The sequence below is a fragment of the Coregonus lavaretus genome (genome assembly GCF_964263955.1).
Source record: "Coregonus lavaretus genome assembly, chromosome: 37".
NCBI classification, from domain to species: domain Eukaryota; kingdom Metazoa; phylum Chordata; class Actinopteri; order Salmoniformes; family Salmonidae; genus Coregonus; species Coregonus lavaretus.
In genome coordinates, this window is record NC_140024.1 from 15,004,655 (window position 1) to 15,025,551 (window position 20,897).

The window sequence follows — 20,897 nt, forward strand, 5'->3', positions numbered from 1 at the left end:
TAGAAGTGATCAGATGTTGGCCTGTGTATTAATTAGCAGACTGATGGTGGCGGAGGAACTCTCCCATACATTTCCCCCCATGACTTACTCAACCGTAGAACGCAGCAATGGGTGGGGTGATGTCCATCTGCTCCGAGAAAAAAAGTAATCCCTGTTGTGATCAGGAGCGCAGTCACTTTCCTCTTAGATTAGCACGTAGTTCGACTGGAGGTAGGGGCTGAGAGAGTTAGTATGCGAGAACAATTGGAATAGATGGAGTATTTTAAAAGGAAATTATATCAGCGCTTGCTGTTTTTTGCGTTTTTTCTTCCAATCTCAGGTAAGAAAGGTAATATTTTGTTTGAGTTTATGTCAAATTGAAATTATAGTGACTGGTTTAGTGGGGGGGGGGGGGGGGGAAATACCGAACTGGACATCGGATGTGTGACCATACTCATGCTCCTATACTAATAGGGTTTGCTATTTACACTGAAAAATAATAAGTTAGTTGAAGTGTTCTGTACTAACGAATATTCAATATTGAAGTGTTTAGCCTATAGCCTATGTTGCGACTTCTATAGCTGAGTGGACGCACTGCCAGTGCCCGGAGTTTAGGGGGCAACGAAATGGCCACGCTGACCACTGACTGCTTCGACCATTGCCCGATGTAGGCTATACATTTAGATAAGCACAGAACCTATACAAGTTTATGTTTGATTTTAGCTTTTGTCTCGAGTTACACGATAACCCGGGTTTCTGCATGAATTTGTATACGTGCAGAACAACACAGCAATCAGATACACGTGGATTGTACAATATTGCCAGCCCTGCTTTGAGATATTGATAAACGCGAAAACATATAGGTTAGCTATTCCCTACTCATGTTAGCTTCATTCAGTACATATAAAAATGAATTATTATATCAATAGAAAAACTGGCTACTGATTTTCTTTCCATAAATAATCCACTTTGACGTTTGATGCAGACAGTTAACATAGGCAATTAACAATTAATATAATGTTGTGTAAATTGCTGTTTGAAGTAGCTACTCTGAACATGGTGATCAGCTCAATGTTTAAAAATATATATATAATCTACATTTAAATTGATTTCCAACAATTTAATTTGTGATTTTTTTCTTCTAGTAGCCTACACCAAACCTTTTTGACAGCTTGTATTTTTCCCCTTAAGCAAATGTGTAGGCCAATTTGATTACCAAAGTGCATGTGGTATTTCAGAAATATATATAGTAGGCTATACTCTCCTATAATTTAAATAGGACATGCTTTCATCTATTCATTTACCTCATTTTAAGCGTTGGAGCATAGAGATGTCAGAAGGGGTCCTAGAGCTCAGATGGAACTTGGCCAGATCAAGTATAGTGTTTGTTTATTTGAGAATATGAGTTATAGAACGTGTTATGTGAAGTCTTATACTGCTGAACATGGCTCAAAACATGTGAATTCTGATAAACCAAATGAAGGCTACAAGGTTTGCAGTCTAAAGTGTTAAATGAAATGGTAATAAGCTATTTGCATACAAAAGGCACGTAAAATGATTGTGTGAAGGTAGTGTGAATCCCATAGTTTCACAATAAATGAGGAATTGTTTAACATGAAACGATTAGTAGCCAACAGAGCCATTAACATTTCCATTAGGACATTAGACGTGTGTAGCCATTACATTTGATTTGGAAAATTATAAACGCTTTTGCTTCCTGTCTGGATTGTAACTTTTTTACAGCTGGGAGTCTTGTCATTGAAAGGGGAGCTACTTATGAATTTCATGCTGGGAGTGCAATAAAACATTTGTGACTGAATGGAGCCATGGAATCAGTGACGTCACAGCTTTATGAGACATGAGTAACAGGATTAAATTGGAGCAGAAAGAAATCAAATAGGAGTACTATACCTCAGTACAATGAGAGCTGCTGTTGGATGGGATCCAAGCCCCTCTCTGTAGGCACCATGATGTTAACATGCTTTCAAGTTTAGATCCTACCAATGCAATATGCCTATGGAAAACGTAGAATAGTTGTAATCCCTTGCCTAGTATTGTCGCTAATTTCATCACATTGCTTCTTCTCCCACTCCAGCCAGGCACTGACTCTGTTCTCTTCTCTTCCCCATAGGTGTTTTGTGTTTTAGTGAGTTATTTTTTATCAAGGAGCCCCACGATGTTACTGTCATGCGGAAGGATGCCGTTATATTGGACTGTCAAGCGCACGGAGAGTCGCCTATTGCCATCAGGTGGCTTAAAAATGGAGTAAAAGTTGCAGAGAACGACCGCGTCTACATTCTCTCCAACGGCTCCCTTTATATTTCGGAGGTGGAGAGCAGGAGAGGAGACAAATCAGATGAAGGGTTTTACCAGTGCCTCGCTCAGAACAAGTATGGAGCCATCCTGAGCCAGAAAGTCTGTCTTACAATCGCAAGTAAGTATCATACTGGAGTTGTGTATAGGCATCACATGGAATAATGGAGAGGTTATGCAGGGCTTCCAACCTTTGGGCCACAGAAGATGGACCTCCTAATATGTCTCATTGTACATAATTGGTCATGTTTGTACCTGGTCATGGGAACTTCCTAAACACAGTAGAAAAGTAGACAACATTGGATGTACATGGTATGTGTACATGGTGACTTAAGATAAGTAACATAAACCATCCACGTTCTCTTTCGAATATCTTAGTTACTGTGTAGTTACATATAATTACAATTTAAAGTAACTGCATGGGATCTGTGTGCCCTACACTGAGGATGTTATGTCATAGCAATAATAATATTAATATGCCATTTAGCAGACGCTTTTATCCAAAGCGACTTACAGTCATGTGTGCATACATTTTTACGTATGGGTGGTCCCGGGGATCGAACCCACTACCCTGGCGTTACAAGCGCCATGCTCTACCAATTGAGCTACAGAGGACCACGATGAAGTGATCCACATGACAGGACAACAGATACTATGCCCCTCAAAATAACATTTACTTGATGAACAGAGGAACTCCTGTGTTTTCATCTTGAAAGCATGGTAATGATATCCACTTTAGAGGTGAGCTTAGTACAAGCCCCGCACTATCAGCACAAGTTCTTAACTTCTTAGCAGGTATACAACTGGACAAAAGGTTTGATGTACACTCTTAGAAAAAAGGGTTCCAAAAGGGTTCTTCGGCTGTCCCCATAGGAGAACCCTTTTTGGTTCCAGGTAGAACCCATTTTGGCTCCAGGTAGAACCCTTTTGGGTTCCATGTAGAACCCTCATTGGAAAGGGTTCTACATGGAACCCAAATAGGTTCTTCAAAGGGTTCTCCTATGGGCACCTTTTTTTCTAAGAGTGTAGAGCCACAATCTCTGTGTTGAAATGATAATTAAACAAAGTGAGAGATCTTACTTGTAGTTATCTGCTAAAATGTTTGAAGCTGACATAGTCATTGGGGAGTAGATAGAGACTTTACACTCTTAACAGGCATAAAATAGGCCTTTCCCACCTCTGAAATCAAGGGAAAAAGGGTATTTCTCTCATCACCAGCAGGGTGCTATCATTTTCTATGTAGTCTGGTGCGTCTAATCTCTCTTCTTTCTTCGCCAGTGTAATGCCCAATGTTGCGTTTTGGGCATTCCGGTTCTCTAATCCACCTAATAGCTGAGGAAGGGAAGGCATTGGATGCTTCAGTGGTGGCATTGGGGGGAGGGGGGTACAGCCTTCAAAGTTCGAGGCCTGAAGCCAAAAAGATACTCTTAGTGGAGGATAATATGTCCATTGGTGTGCAAATGAGGGAGATGCAGGTTTGAAAGGTTAGGAGCTGTCCAGGATGCCGGTTACACCAGTGCTAAAGAGCAGATGACCCTTATTCACTGGACTGGGCTTTCATGTGGTTGCTCCATGATCACTGGGGAATTGTTCTTTTGGAATGCTTTTTTTTCTCCCAGTGGCACGTATATGAGCCTGCTGCCTATTATTTTAAAGGGCCAGTGGAGCTGCTCTTTAGGGACCCTGTTCCCGAGTGACACCACCCCCCAGGCCATGTTTTTTTCTGTGCTTCTTTTGCACAAAAGAATGTGCCTTTTTTTCCCTCCCTTGCATTCCCTTTCATAGGGAAACCTGAGGTTTTACGTGGCACTTAAGACAGAAAATGGCCCCTCCATGCACTCGTCCAAGAATATTGTGATTGTCTCTAATTCTAATTGTACATGGAAAAGTTAAGTCCTGATACATGTCAAATTGGGCAGGATTGTTGTGAAATTATTTAGTTGTGAAATTGTTAAAATGATTTACCACTGTGAGGTTCCTGAAGAGCCCACCGGTTGGAATACTATTCTTTAGGATATCCTGTCTGATATGATCCTGACAATCCACTGACAAGTAGATGTTGAGAGACAAGAATGTGTCTGTCCTGGTTCAGTTCCCTAAGCTGAATTCTACTGAAGACCTCTAAAACTAACAGACACCATTGATAACATTTTTGCTTTCCAGATAGGCCTAGATTTATATGTAAAAAAGAAAAAGTTACTATTTTTGTATTTTTGGGCCTTTACAAGTACTTTTGAAATTACTATCAGGGTAATCTCTCGTGGACAGATCTACGTAAACATAACCGGTACCGTAGAATCTGTGGGGAAGGAATGGGAATCATTCCGGTTCCGCTCCTCATTCTAGCATCTCTTGATCCCTTCTCTTAACATGTATGGACCCAAAACTTAATCGAGCAGCTGACCAATTACTTTAGTTCTGGGTTAACCAAGATTACTATCAGGACAATTGAGTGCAATACAACATCAATCTTTTTTTGTTTTGGAAGATGCCACACAGACTTGTAGATGCTATACCAATAAAATACAGAGTTAATGAGCCTAGATTTGCATGAGGTCCATGAAAACAGTGACTGCCTTAAAGCCACTAAAACTACTCTGACCCTCTCACATGCTATACAGCCAGTTTCAGCCCGGTATTACAGTGGCCTGTGTCCTTACTGTGATTTTTACAGGATGCTGTGTGTTTGTAGTTTTATTAATTGAGAGGGTTTTCTGTTTTATATTATGAACTTAAGAGGTGATAAAGGCTGCCAGCGGAGTTTACAGGCTTGTTTTAAAGGGACACTTAGACCTGCTTGACGGTCTATCTGGAAGCTCATAAAATTTGCACGTACCTGAGAAATGCTCAGTGGTAGAAAACAAAGGTGGCAGTGGGGGTTGTCGAGAATCACACACACACACACACACACACAAATGTGAATTTGCCGTTCCCTCATACCACAGCCTTTCCCTGAGTGTCTAAATGGCCTAACTTTATTGCATGGCCAGCCAGTGAGGCAGAGGCTAGTGGTCTCCTCACTATGATTTTCTGCTCTGCTACTCTGAAGAATTCATGAAAAGCTTTTCACTCTGGCCTTCTTTGTCCGCCTTGCCCCAAACTGCCCCCTGACTAAAATGAGTTATTTGGGGGGCATTTGTTTGTCCAGAGATCAATGGTTAGGACAGCTGGGCCTATTCACCGCTGGAAGGGTAATTATGAGAATGGCACTGCAGAGTTTGATTAAACTTTTTTAATTTGATTATCCTAACTTCAATTATGCTTTTTCAATCAACTATTTTTAAGTTGAGAAAGTGACTTTTTGTAAATGATATGACTTTCCGACATGGCCTATTTGTTTTAACATACAGTGTATCCTTAGGTCTTAAGATGCTTTTTATTTATGTTACTGTGCCCTAGGTGGGGTTTATGACGCCCCTGTTTGCATTGAAAAAACACTCCTCATTGAATGCTGTGAAAAGATTTCCGAGTGAGCGTTACTATGGCTCAGGGAGCTTTTCATGTGTTGCATCCTTCACCAGGAAGATTGATAGTGCAACATGTGGGGACCTTTTGCACCTTCTGCCCAGAGGCTCTTCTCACCTCTGGCCTTAAAAGATATCCCTCATTATCAGTCATGCTGCCAAGTCCTTTCTGACTCTGGCCTTTAGAAAGACAGTGGCATTATTTAACAAAAAATAACAACAAATTGAGTTCATTGTTTTATGTTATAAATGTGGGAAGACCATCCCTAACACCATCTTAGGCTAGTTCTGTTTTAAGATCTGGTTTCTACAATTTGAAAATCCCTTTGTCCTCGGAGCAGATGCTCCCACTTTGAAGCCGGGACTTTTTTTTACCTGGTTACAGTGTTGAGTCAGAGAGAATGATTTAAGGCGACCATTACAGGCAGGAAATGGAGGGTTTGAGAAACATTAAATGTCAGTTGCCCTGAGGGAAACGATGAGAGGGGATTGTGTCTTGATCAACGGCCATGTGACTTGGTAGCTAACCACATGAGTGCTGTCAATAGGCCTCCACAGATTGATGGGGTTCTCCGTAGAGACATGGTCTCATGTGTATGATCCCTCCAGGCCTCCTATACCATGTTTCCAGAGGTTCACATGGTGTTATGCAATACACATACATTGTAAAACCATATCCGTGTCCTTGCCCATATCCTTATCCATCGGTTCCGATGCAAGGTCTTACCGTGAGAGTGCTGGGATGTTTTTAGTTGATTCGAAAATTATGTTTTTTCGAGGTTACCAAACCAGTGGAGAGAATATATCTCGCTCATTGATGTCATAAGAGAGGATAGATAAGGATAGATAAATGTTTTTGCTGGTGACCATCTTTACCTGTCATTTTACTGGTGACCAGCCTTCGCTGTGTTTTTGCTGGTGACCAGTCTTAGCTGTGTTTTGGACACACAGATCAGCTTGACCAGCTAAAACCAGCTTAGTCACCAGTATACCAGCAACACCAGCATAAGCTGGTATTTGTCCAAAACACAGTGAAGGCTGGTCACCAGTGTCCAAAACATAGCGAAGGCTGATCACCAGCAAAACCAGCTAGACCATGCTGGCCAACCAGCTAGACCATGCTGGTCAAACCAGCTTGACCAGCATAGACCAGCATGGACCAGCAAATACCAGCATGGACCAGCTTGAAATGTATGCTGGTCTATGCAGTTTTTTTCCAACAGGGATTTGGGACCATTTTTGACTACCCCCATAAATGACAAGCATGTAGTGCAAAGACACTTTGCCTCTGGAGTAAGCATACATAATACAGGTTTTAAAAAACGGAGTACATGGTTGAAAAGATTCCTAATGCTGAACAGTTTACTAACTTCATATTGTGGTCCACAATAGAGCACCCAAATGACTATTCCACAGCATACTTCGTGACTCCAACAAAATGGTTGTTTGACCCCACCAGCTCTCTCCTTGTGTGACCACAACCCCAGTGTTTATTTTGGTTGCTAAGGAATGTATTAGACCTACAGAGGCTCTGCAGCATTAGGGTCACAATAAAGGAAAAGCAAACCTAAAGGCACAGTAATGGATTGACGTGAATGTTTGAAATAATTCTTTAAGAGGAATAAGTCTCTGAGCATGGCTTATTTTTTTCCCTCATCTGCATCTGTGGGACATGAATGGTTTCCATGGTTTCCTTGGACCGAAGTTCCAGAGGTCCAAGGTTTCTTTAGATTGCCCAATAGATGTTAGGTACTGAGAGTACTCACAATTTAAATCCTCCCTGCAATAATGCTAGACATTCCTTCTCATTTATCAATTACTTCAACAGTCCCCTATCAGTGTCCACCCAATCAGTGTCTAGCCAAAAAATGTGTTATGCTTTCAAGATTTAGTCCATTGGCACCATCTCCTATTGGATTTTGAGCACAAAGCCTTATTTTGTGGTGACTTGTTTTAATTTTAGAGAAACAAAGCATGACACGATAATTAATTAGAAGACTGTACTGATTTGAAAATGGACTGTTTAAAACCAGCACTCTGATGAAGAGATTAGACACAATGAAAGCACTGTCTCTGGTGGGTGAAGGGCTGATGTTGAATGATTGGAGAACTTTGACACCAGATAAGAGATGGGAGGAGGGGGCAAGTGTCCCTCTCCTAACCCCACGCCCCCACTGCCCAGGGGACTTCGAGGTCACAGTGCTCATGGGGTATGTGCTTTGTTTGGCCTGGGCCAATGACCACTGGGCCCTCCAGCAGCCTGCTGCCCGGCCCAGCCCAGCCCAACTCGCCCGGCCAATGATTGATTTGTGGGGCTTTTCAGCATTGCATTCTTCCCCTCAGTTGCCAGGCTGAGCATTCTTTTTCAGGAGCCCTTATTATTTATTAAAGGGGGAGAAGACAAACGTGGTGTTGGGTCATTGAACATTATGAAGGAGCTCATCACTCAAGAGTTTCTTGGGTTCTGTTCCATTGGAGGCATTCAATTTGAAACTCAAGAAATAGCCTCCTTTAAAGCAACACAAGGAAACAAAGCAAATGATCGATTTGACAACAAGCTCCTTTTGTTTCCACTCAGAGTTAAGGTTACGAGGGAGAGAGACTAGCCTGAGCTATTCTTGATACATAGAACTCATTCTGATGTGTGATGCATTCCAATGTACAGAAAAAGACCCAAGCACTACATGACTTAGTCCCACTTAAAATAGAGACAGATCTGGGTGTCCCTCTTATCTTAATGGATAGTTTCTGGTATTTTCTGGGATCCTACTTTTGACCTTTCATAAAATGTGGGCAGCAACCCAAGGCAGTGACCATTTACATGAAACCTCAACAGTTTGATATTTACTGCTTGCTTCCTAAACTGTTTCCTCTCATTCCCAGCATTAGGCCATTCATGGTTCATTTGCATATGAAGTCATGAAAGGAGCGGTCCTCCCCACCCACTCACCCTCCCATGCTGAACCCTTCACTGCCCACTCTGTCCACAGCCCACGACACAGATCTGCTGTCCCTCATTTGAAATAATAGCATGAATCAATATCACTATACCAAACATTTGTCACATCATAGTAATTATCACTGAATTAAATGTTTCTGGAAATTGGTTGAAATGAAATGTTATGACTCTTGATGAGCCCTCTGACAGGTCTGATGACGTTGAACGCTTAAGTGGTTAAATGTTCTGTTGGGTTCAGTACGGAACTGTTCAGAACTGTCAGTATTAGGACCTTGAGGTCGAGGCCAAGGATTTTTGTTGAAGTCATAAATAGATGTCTCCTTCTTACTCTCTCTTGCAATGCTATTCAAAGAAAGAATCCTTCAGTCCTACTGTTTAACACTTGCAGTAATGTTATTTGTCCTGTCACTTATGACTCATAAGGGTGGGAGTTTTAAATACTCCCCTATACTTTAATTGATAACTGTAGATCTCCTTGTGGACATACTGCCTGCTAGTGTTATGAGTAGGGTCAAGAGTGTTTCCTGACCACATGACCTGACCAGGACCAACTTCAGTCCCTACCCATTCATGCGTAGTGAAGCTGCAGGCCTGGCCCAGGTCATCTGCAGGATTAGGGCCAGTGTTTCCACTCAATTGCTCTGCAGATCGCCTTAGACAAAGCTGCCAGAGCAGATCCCTGACCAGCCACTCTGCATCTGGCCTCAGTGCTCATCCACCTTGTTCCAATCAGGAGCGAGGAGAAGCCACACACGTAGCCAGGGCCTTGGAGTGGATAGAACATCTTCAGTGCTGTCTCCTGCTTGACCACTTACTGCGTTTGTCTACCACTGGGAACCAAGAGGCCTGGAGGAAATTAGTGCTGCAGAGCAGAGCGCAGCAGCAGCCATTGACCTGTTGACAGACGCCCTGGCTAAACTCTGAGCTCCTCTGTCCCTAAAAAAAACTAAAAAACATGGAATGTTTCTGAGTTACAGCTTAGAGAACAACAAAGTAAACCCCTGACCACAGAGGGATATATCTGAATGCACACATATACTGACTCTGCACACTATAAACATTTGCTTTACTATGAAGATATTAATAATAATATGCCATTTAGCAGACGCTTTTATCCAAAGCGACTTACAGTCATGTGTGCATACATTTTTACGTATGGGTGGTCCCGGGGATCGAACCCACTACCCTGGCGTTACAAGCGCCATGCTCTACCAATTGAGCTACAGAGGACCACCCATAAGTATATTCTTTTTTTAAAATTATTAGTGGATTATTAATGCTCATTGGGCATGCTCAGTGGCTGTGTTGAACATTTCCATAACAATAACTCTCCATACAGCACGTATAGAACACATTCTTTCCACCACATTTTGAGAATTGTTTTAACCAACATAGTAATGAGGTAGAATTTGTGCCTGCAGTGTGATCGTTCAAGCTATAGTAATTAGAAGAGAGCATACAACTACTCTGAATATTGGATTCCCATATGTTAAAGAGCATGTCCTCAGGGTGGGGTGGGAAGGGGGGGTTTGGGTTGATAACCCTGCACTTTGGCAGGACGTTTAGCTGGAGTGACCAGGGGGAAGGGGGACAGAGCTGGCCCCTGAAGTTTCTAAGGGAACCTTTGTCCGGGCTTGACCCGTCCACTGACCTGATGTTTGCTGAGCTTTTGGCTTCAGCAGGCCCGTCTGCCACTGGAAGACAAAGAGAATGGCCAGCTGGGAGGCAGAGCACGGAATAATTCTATAGTTTAGTTCGGACATTGGTGAAAGAGTGTTCAGTGGTCACTCACTGATTTTTTTGTTGCTGTCAAACTTGTTTCTGTTTCTTAGGATAAGGGTGCAAAGTCTGCATGCCGCAAATCCTTAGACAAGGTTTTAAATGGTCATTACTAATAATGGAACGCCCTTCATTATGTTTTGTGTTAGAGATTTGATTTATTGTGAATCACCACTTTGTTCATGATCAATAGTAACAGATTTGTTTTTGCAACTCCGCACCAGCCCCAACATCTCCCATCTGCACAGTAACTAAATGAAGAAAAGCATTATGCAAAGCATTGTTCTACTGTGCCAGTATGGAATGGCAGTGGACAGGGTTGAAGAGAAAGAGGATGTTAGCGGGGGCATTTCGTATCTGTAGGAAGGCAGTTTTAGGAGGCTCTGAGTGATTGATTGGCAGTTTGCCAGCAGGGGAGCATTAGCGTTGCAGCAGTGCTGGGGTGGCCTTGCAGGGCTCTGCCTGGATGGGCGGTGTGCCGGCCAGGATTTGTGGAGGTTGGAGGTCAGAGGTGGGGTCACTGCAAGGGGCAGATGGCCAGATCCTTTTTTTGTGCTGCTTGGAGCAGGCATTCACCCCCTCATTAGAAACAAACTGGGCAAAACATCCGGGTAAACAATAAATTATTCAACCGATCGATTATGCTTTGACATTTTAAGCTAGGTGGGTTTGATAGTTATATATTCTCTATGTGGTTGAATTAAATCATTAAGTAACAGAAACAAATTGTGATAGGGGGAGAATAGTCAAGTCACCTTTTCATTCATGGAGGCCTTGCTCAATAACTGGACACCCAAAGCTCCAGGGGGGAGGTGCATATGATGAGCATTTGCTGGCAATGCAGAGCATTTGATTCTTAATGTGTTTCAAAGGTCATCTGGAAGGTGACTGGAAGAGGTAAATGGGCAGACAGAGGTAGTTGAAGGTATAATCTAGTCCTTGTAGTGTGAGCCTCAGCTCATCTGCTTTAATATTTCATTTAGGAGCATTAGGTGCCGCCTCTGGCAACCATCATCACTCAAAGGAGACGGTCAATCGCATATTTTGAGCAGCCATGGCAGTGTCCACAGCTCGACAAGCCCTAGCAGAATAGATTTTAGACCGAGACTTAGTAGTTAATCAATAATCAATAAGGATCTCTCTGTTTGTCAATCCAGCATTTTTTGACTATTCAGAGAGACAGAGTATCTGGGAAGCTCATCCTCTCATGGCCCCAGGCCCCGGGCTACTGGGACGGATGCCTCCATGTTGCATTGCTGCTGTTGTGCAACACTTAGGAATGTGTTTGATGTTGATTAGAGGTTCCACATTTTGTTGCTCCGTGGGAGCGTGTTGCTGAGGGATGGGCCCCTGTATCCGTTCAATGACGCTCCCAATCCAATGCCTGCCTGCACTTCTCTCCACAGCAAATATTCCTCTGCAGAGGACTGTACTGGCCCTGATGCACAAGAGGCCTTACAGCTCACAACTAATTCAATTAAAAATGCCCAAAGCAAAGTGGCAAGGGGCTCAGTGAAAAGATCAGTCCCCTTGTCTTCAAAATAACTTTACACAAAGAAATGGGACTCTACAGCAACTGGTTGCACACAACCATTTGGAAGTCTAATACTAGAAGTAAAGTGCTCTGCAAATAAAAGTTCAAGGCAAAGTGGCGCAACTCTCTAAAACTGGTCAGGGTAGAGAATGTAGGTCATGGATCCCAAATTAATTGGGTTCCTTTTGGCTTTGCCCATGAACGGTGCATGCCCTGCCCCTGGCCAGTGAAAAAAACTAGGAGGTCTTTACCTTGACATGTCAGAGGGTCAGCTGCGTTTAGGAGGGACAGAATTCCCCTTGCCGCCTTCCTAAAGACGACACAGAGTGGCTGTCAGAGTGCAGTGCGCTGATCAGGATTCACAGAGAGCCCGGTCTGGCAGTTAGGGCTTTCCCGCTGTTCAGCACCACAACACCTGGAAACCCAGGTTACGTCCAGCTATCCATCATGGCCGTTATAGAGGCCAGGACACAATCCAGTGTTTTTATGACGGGGTGGAGTTTACCTTTAGGCAAGGTTTCTCGAGAGCAGTGCTTGAGATTTACGTTGCTTTTAAGTAGTACTCTGAGAAAGGTTTGCTAAGGATACAGCTAGAAGCACACCACCTGTGCTGTGTGCTGATTGTCTGTTAAATTTGTTGAGTGGTAATAGTTCATGTTCAATTATTCAGACAATGACTAAAGGTGCAAGATTGGGGTCCTCTCTGATGTCAGTGGCAACAGCTGTTCAATCAGAAACTATGAACCTTGCACCTAGTGAGGATTTGCCTCGCTTTAAATCTGAGCTCCTTATAATCTTTGCACGGCTCCTCTTATGTTTTCTTCATCTGTTGGCTCTTCCCCCTCTCTCTTCTCCCCTGGCAAGCCTGCTGTGTTTGATGTGCGTTCAGGTTTTTTTGTGTGCAGAATGTAGAGAAGAGGGGTAATTTCTGTGATAAAGTTAGTGGGGGAGCCTCCGAAGGTAAACACTGGGGAGAGCATCTCATTGTTACTCTGGGCTAGCGAGATAACTGAGCCAAGGGAGGGGGGGAGAGAGTTGGATAGATAGAGAGAGAGAGAGAGAGAGAGAGAGAGAGAGAGAGAGAGTGAGAGAGAGAGTGAGAGAGAGAGTGAGAGAGAGAGTGAGAGAGAGTGAGAGAGTGAGAGAGTGAGAGAGAGAGATATACTCTGATGCCTCTCTCCCCTCCCCTCAGACTGCCTCTTCATCTGTGAGTGCTGATGGCTCCTCGCCCCTGCAGCACAAACAGCATCGGATGTGTGCAGAGAGGTCAAAGAGCACTGCAGTCTGTTTGTTTACCCATTACTTAAGTGGTGTGCATTGCATTCTGAAAACATGCAGCTGTTTTTAATCTGAAAACACATGTCACGTGTATCTTTGAATTATGTGATTCCTTTTTCTCTGAGTAATAAATGAGTGAAGAGGGTTTTGTGGTACTTGTTTTGGGTATTTCTGATGTAGTCTTCTTTATATAGTAATTCACTGATGTAGCCTAGTCCGTTGGTTGCACTGGGTCCCAGTAATGCCAGGAGTGGTTTGATTTGTTTATGTTAATTATTGTCATGTGAATTTCTATCTCTAATTCAACCTAAGCTTGAATCATTACCAGAGGTTGTAAGGCTCTGGTTTTAATCATCAATGATTCAAGGTCCAAAATTCACAAGTATTTATCTGTATATTTATTCATGGAGAGCTCTGGCGCCAAAGACACAAACATACGATTTTATACCTCCTGAACTTGACTCCTCCCACCTTTAGGTGACTTTTCTAAACAGTTTCCGCCTTCCCCTTCACCCTTGAATGTTTAGTACCACCCCCTCTGTTAGTGGGTTGACACTACATGATAATTCCTAACATTTATACTGTATTTGGGGTGAAATCCTTTAGTCATTATTCTTAAAATCCAAATTAATCTAACAATTATGTTGATGTTATCCAGCCCTGGAGCTTTTTGGTAAAGATTTTATTTATCTCAGTCATTCCAAAAATTGGATTTAAATTGAGGTCTGTATCAAGAGCAGCAGCACCATCATTTATTGTAAAGTAACTGTCCAGTGTTTCCAGATTTCTATGAAATATGACGTATTATTAATTACAATATGAGTTAAATAGTTTTCCTTTCAAAAAATGTGTTAAAAAGCAGCTTTTCTGTGTTGGAATGGTGTGGGCGTGGGACACACACTTTTCACGCCACTTCGATACAAAATGATTTTCGTAGCAGGTTTGGAGAGCATTTTTGCTAACCCTAACCTTAACCCTTTTCCTAACCTTAACCTCAGTCTCTTTATCTGCTACGTTAATTATCCTAATCTGCTGCGTAAATGCTCCTAACCTGCTATGAAAAAGTCACTTTGGTATCGAAGTGGCATGAAAAGAGTGTTTCCCGTGTGGGCGTACCCCAACAACAGAGTAGACAGCTGATTGGCCATGGGATTGGCCATCCTCCATGAGGAAATAGAAAGCATTTTTGAAACGGTCTGTTTGAGATACAAATTTGATGTGGGTTTTTTAAAGTGTTTTTTCTCCAATTTATGCTTGGGCCACAAATACGAGTATAGGATCGTGAGTCAACACCATTATTCGGTTATGAGTTAACATAATATTAACTTTTAAAAGTGATATTTTCACTGGACAGTAACTTTAACAAACTATTGACCTGAGGCTTCATTAGTTGAGACGGGGGATGGGAGTGGATAGCAGTGGATGACCTTAATGACTTTTGGGGGTTTTATTGCTTAGTGACTGAAAAGGGGGGGAAACATAATGTTCTAGATACTTTTTTATTAATCTTTTGAAACGATGAACAATCTATTCTAGACATTGAACTACTTGCAACATCATTCTTAACGGTGGATAAGGTTTAGGTGAAATCAGTAATGGGACACACGCTGTGTACATTAGGTTTCTCATGGAGTTTAGTTTCCATACAGTTCAGGTGGTGTCTAACAACCAATCAGTTTCAGGGAAACCCAATCCAAGCAGGATGTTGCCGGACCTCTCCACCAATCATCACCGTCCGGCTGCACTCAGCAGGGCAACACTTTTAGATATATCTGTCATCAGGGGCCCTCTTTATCTCAGGGGGATTAAAGTATGGAATCAGTGGCAAATAATTTGTTGGTAAAACACTTGACTTAAAGGCAACTGTTATAATGATGTATTAATTGCTATAAGCATATGAGCCTTATAATATATATTGTCTTTCTAGGAATAGACCTACAGGTAGGCCTAATTAGGAATTAGATGCTGTGAAGAGGTAGCACTATTCCCAAAAGGACTGTGTGTCTGTGAGGGTTGGTTACATGTGATGTTGTCCTTTAATGCTACTGTTAGCATAGAGCAGTCCGTTTAGGTTCCCACTGGCTGGCCATTCATCTGGCCTGTCAAAGGCCTCACTTACAGTATCATCTTTCACTGACGGATCTTCCCTAACTCTGCTGCTCCATGAGGGGGAAATGTATCAATGATCTCAAACAAAATGGATCAAGCTTCCCCTCCTCCTCCACATGGCCTCATCACCATCTGTGGGCTTAATTATTAATTGTTAGATATTACTTGTTAGATATTACTGCACTGTTGGAGCTAGAAGCACAAGCATTTCGCTACACCCGCAATAACATCTGCTAAACATGTGAATGTGACCAATAAAATTTGATTTGATTTATTTGATTTGATTTGATTGTTGAAATATAAAGAGTTTTACAGCAAGCGTATGAAGTATTTTATTTAAGTTGAAGTATTAGTAGTAGTCATTAGGTGGGCCACTAAAAGTTTGTGTGCACGGCACACATTTGACTGATTGACATCTGCTCATGTGCGTAGATGTGCATTGTAGAGGAGCTAATTAATAAGATGGGCCTAGCAGAGATTTCATCTGCTCTCTGATCTCCTCAGGGTGTATTGTGCTCCAGCCAGGATGAGCTGACAGGTACATGTAACATGCTGGTTTGTTTAGGTTAGTTAGGGCCTCGGGAACCCCGTCTGATATCCGATGTCTGGTGCTTGTATAACACCTCATCTGAGGGAGAACTGGAGCTTATGCATTTTCAAAGAAAAGGTGAGAGACAGGGCAAGGTTTTGTAAGGGGGAAAAAACAACAGCTGATTTCAATAGTGGACTAACCTACATCTCAGGGCAAAGGGGCTTCCTGTTACTTTGTCTTGATTACATTTACATTTTAGTCATTTAGCAGACACTCTTATCCAGAGCGACTTACAGTTAGTGAGTGCATACATTTTTTTCTTCCATACTGATGGCAATGCATCAACACATGAACTCTGTCTAGGCTGTAAGGAGAGGAGGTCAGGGAGATAATTTGTCTTGGAGGGGTAGGGTTGGATGGATTGTGGGGCTCTTCAGATCTTGCTTCAGCCCTTATGATTATTCTTGGCAAATGTTCAATCTCAGTGCTAATGTACAGCATTTAGGTTGATTTGAATAGGATAGAGCTTTCTTGTTGGGACATGGCAGCTCCTTGGCAAGTAGTTTCATGGACAATTATATGAATGAAGGGGAGGGCAGTTGGGGTAGTGATCATTTCGGTATTATTGTGCACATAGATTTCCCTATTTTCAATGAAAATTCAAAGAATGAGGTTCAGCTTCACAGCACTGCATTCTCACTATCAGACAGAGACTGAAGTGGGATGGCCTTTGCTGAGGATAGGCTTTAGTGAGATGGTAACCTGAAAGTGAAGTAATTTATATTTATAAGATATGCCTGGTAGCTCAATATATTCCCTTATTTCCATAAATGTAATTGATTTCCATTTTAACTGAATAGTGCCCTTAAGTCCTAAGATACAGAGGCTTAGTTTGACTGATATAAATACATTTAACCTTATCCACCAAGATGAGCTGCCGAGCAAGAGAGGATAGTGGGCCATCAACATACATTTTTGTGATGATTGGTCTTATAGATCCAAATGAGGGAAAATACAATATTAGAAACACATAATTTCACAGTTATTGCTATCTAATGGCTGCATTGCTAGTAATCATCTCTTTGGAAACATGTACTGTACATTAGAGAATGTGTCTACTCTTGTAGTACACAGTGTCTCACCGTTCCTTGTTTTGTTCTGTAGGTATCTCCCCCTTTATAAATCAGCCAACATCCATTGTGGTGACAGAAGGATCAGTCGCCCGTTTCACCTGCAAAGTCACTGCAAGCCCTCCTCCCATCATCACCTGGGAGTTCAATCGGGTCACGTTACCCCTGGCAACTAAAAGGTATGCATTCTCATTATTTAATTATCATGCCATGTCATTAACTTTATCTTTAGAGGGTGTTTGAGAGTATTGTAGAAGTGTATTACGATTTTAAACTGTACATGTCAGAGGGATAGAAAATCAGAGCTGTGTGCTCATCCACTAATATCTATGATGTCAATTGTATTGATTGTCTTTGTGTTCTTGTCTCTCCCAGAATCACAGTCTTGCCCAGCGGCGTTTTGCAGATCCACGGGGTGGAAAAAGGGGATGCTGGGAACTATCGTTGTGTGGCAACCAACATTGCCAACCGTCGCCGGAGTACAGAGGCAACCCTCACTGTCACTCCAGGTGGGAGATAGTGGAGAATTAGCACTCTTTTCAGATTTAAACATAATATATTCACAAGCATTGCATCAAACATTATAAGCCTAATAAAAGCCAAGTTATATTTATGTTGAGTAGTGAAGTGGGCACCCTGGTATAATCTTGTCTCCCCTCCACAGCTCCAAGCCCCAAACTGCCTCAGAGGCCTCGTATCATCGCCGGGCCCCAGAATGCCACTGTGTCCCTGCACCAAAGTGCCATCCTGGAATGCATGGCTACAGGGAACCCCCGACCCCTCATATCCTGGAGCCGAGCCGACAGCAAGTCCATCGATGTGTTCAACACCAAGGTGCTGGGCAATGGCAACCTCATCATCTCTGACATCAAACCGAAACACGGAGGAGTGTACATGTGCAGAGCCACTACCCCTGGCACGCGCAACTATACAATCGCCACAGCCAACATCACTGTGCTAGGTAAACACGTTAGTCGTCTGTGTAGAGCTGCTAAAAGTGTCAGTTGTTATTACAGACATCATTGTTGCTGTTTGTTACATCTATGACGTTTCCCTTATCCAGCGCCTCCGTCCTTGGTGGAGTGGCCGGAGAGCCTGACCCGTCCGCGTGCGGGCACGGCCCGCTTTGTGTGCCAGGCTGAGGGAGTTCCCCTGCCCCACATCACCTGGCTGAAGAATGGAGAGAAGGTCCACTCCAACGGACGCATCAAGATGTACAACAGGTCTGAGCTCTAACACCAGATCTACTCTAGCTAATATCTCTCTGCTCCTGTTTGTCTCCCTCGCTGTTGTTTATTTATATGATCATCCCATTGTTTTAGAAATCCCTGCCTCCTAACCACCAATCATATTGGATGTTCTGCTGTATGTTAATTGAAACAGAATCCCTAATTCCTTTACCCTACAGATAGTTGTCTTGGTTGACTGGAAACTCAGTCCCAATGAAAAATTCATCAGCCCTTCCCCACAGTAGAAAGGAAGCTGAATAATTTACAAACGTGCTAATGGCATTTCAGTGGATTTCCCACTAATTTGCTTCCTCTGCTCTTACCACTGCCTTGGCTTGTTAACGGTTTCTGATTTGAAAGGGAATGATAGAGCTGGTAAGCGACGGGTTAAGTATTGGTAGGAGAAGCTGGAGGAGGGACAGAAGTCTAATATGGCCATCTGTGTGTTTTGTCCCACAGTAAACTGGTGATCAACCAGATCATCCCTGAGGATGATGCCATCTACCAGTGCCAGGTGGAGAATGAGCAGGGCTCTGTGCTGTCCATGGCCCGGCTCATAGTGGTGATGTCAGAGGACCGGCCCAGCGCGCCCAGGGACATCCGGGCTAACACTGTATCTAGCTCCGCCATCTTGCTGGCCTGGGAAAGGCCGCTGTACAACTCAGACAAAGTCATCGCCTACTCTGTGCACTACATGAAGGCTGAAGGTGAGATATGATGGCCAGCTCAGGGGGAGCCTCTTCTATGTCTTGTACCTTTTCAAACAGAAACTATTTTTGATGTTGGCAGGAAATAGTTAATGTATTGGGGCATTCCATATGAATGGCCTTTGTAGCCCCAGGAGTTAACAGTTAACACTGTTTAGAGTCCTGAATGCTCCCGCTTCCTTCTTGCCCCCAGAACGGAATGTGGGAGATTGACCATCTGTTGTTAATAGTTGGTTGCTGGGCAGAGGTCAAGGAAAATAATGATTACCGCAGCTTACTCTGTACAAACAGGACTGGCCTTCCATAGGCGATCTCTGGCCCTGTGCATGAGTTTTAAAGGTGCAGCACCCCCTACACTAGATGAGATGCAGGATAGACAGGAACCGTTCATGAGAATACAAGGGCTGCACTGTAGTCACTAAATCCCAGTCATTGACTGCTGGACCTTTATCTTTCCTGGGAACCTGTATTGTTGATGAAGAGGCATCAAGAGTCACATTCAAACAATGTAACAGTTCAGCACAAATGTTATCCAGTTCATTCAGGCACTGTTGTTCGTTGCCGGCTATGGAATTCCATTGTATAGGCCAAATGTACAAAATCCATGCAGCAAAAGAAACACCTGCTAGGCTATGTAAGGATAAGGACAATAACGGAAGCAAGTTAGAAAATCTGCTCCTTTCTCCTTAAATAACTGCCGTCTGTCAAGGATTTGGTGCACTTGATTAAGATTACGTGACACATTCTGTCCGGTCCCAGAGAATGACTGGCCATTGAGATTGACAGGAGTGGTAGCACCAGAGCATTCTGCACCTGAGGTCTCAGACACAGAGCATTGGCACTAAATGGAGGTTCTAATGAAAGGAGGAACTAATTAGTCTGTGTGTTGGAGTGTGCTAATCCAACAGAGGAGATTCTGTCAAGGCACTGGGACAGTGTGAGCTGGACTGGGAGGGAGGCTTTGTGTGTCTTTTCAAGGAGGTTTGCTGGGCCATTCAGGCCCCTGGACAAGGCCTTTTCTGTTTACTCTCAAGGATCTTGTTTTCCAGGTCAGAAATCAGGCCGAACGATTCAATACGTCCTGGCTACAAGGGAGTCTTTTGTGGGACCTTCCTAATCTGTGCTAATTAAACTGCTATTAGGCGTAGCCAGCAATGTGGGAAAATTGAATGCTGGAATTTGGCTTGAGCAATGTTGATGAAATTGTCTATAAAAGGGGAAGGAACCAGTTTGATTGAGTTGACACTTTTTTTTATATTGTCCATACTGAATGGACCAGAAGCCCACTGTTAGAGACAGGTGTATAGCATATCTTTGTAAGAATCAGGCGCCTCAGACAAGGAGGTTCCTAAAGCCAAAGTGATTATGTTCTAATTGCTCTGCATACTGAGAGATATCATTGAATGATGATTATGGGAAGTTATCAAAAGTTGTCTTTGTACTCAGAATGTATGCAAATCTTCATAGGCCCTTTTAGGCCCCTTTCCCCCTTTAGCGCCCTAAAGAGTTTGCATTGAAGGACCAGATCCCCTCTGAACTCCTTGCCTGTACATGCAGCTTACAACAACTAGAACTCTGTGGGTGGTAATTGATTAAATGTGTGCCCTTTTCTTCCCTCAAACCAGGCTTGAACAACGAGGAATATCAGGTTGTCATTGGCAACGACACAACCCGGTACATTATTGATGACCTGGAGTCAGCGCGGAACTACACCTTCTACATCGTGGCCTACATGCCCATGGGAGCCAGCCGCATGTCGGACCATGTATTCCAGCACACCCTGGAGGATGGTGAGGCCTCGTCGCTAGCTCCCACATACACAAACATACAGTCCACCCTGGCCTTTATCAGGCTGTAACCCAAGGGAACCAGAGGTAATGTGCA

At 43.1% G+C, this 20,897-nt stretch overlaps 1 protein-coding gene across 1 annotated transcript in view; it reads left to right on the top strand.

Moving 5' to 3' along the window:
• Window positions 1–252: 252 nt before the first annotated feature.
• LOC311111559 (protogenin A-like) overlaps window positions 253–20,897 on the top strand; it is a gene marked incomplete at its 5' end in the record, with an annotated part of 38,370 nt that continues 17,725 nt past the window's right edge. Inside the window, 8 exons of the mRNA XM_084154311.1 lie at window positions 253–319; window positions 2,111–2,413; window positions 17,112–17,256; window positions 17,453–17,586; window positions 17,742–18,038; window positions 18,141–18,300; window positions 18,766–19,013; window positions 20,639–20,803. Coding sequence (XP_084010437.1) covers window positions 253–319; window positions 2,111–2,413; window positions 17,112–17,256; window positions 17,453–17,586; window positions 17,742–18,038; window positions 18,141–18,300; window positions 18,766–19,013; window positions 20,639–20,803 — 1,519 coding nt within the window. The remainder of the gene's footprint in view (window positions 320–2,110; window positions 2,414–17,111; window positions 17,257–17,452; window positions 17,587–17,741; window positions 18,039–18,140; window positions 18,301–18,765; window positions 19,014–20,638; window positions 20,804–20,897) is intronic.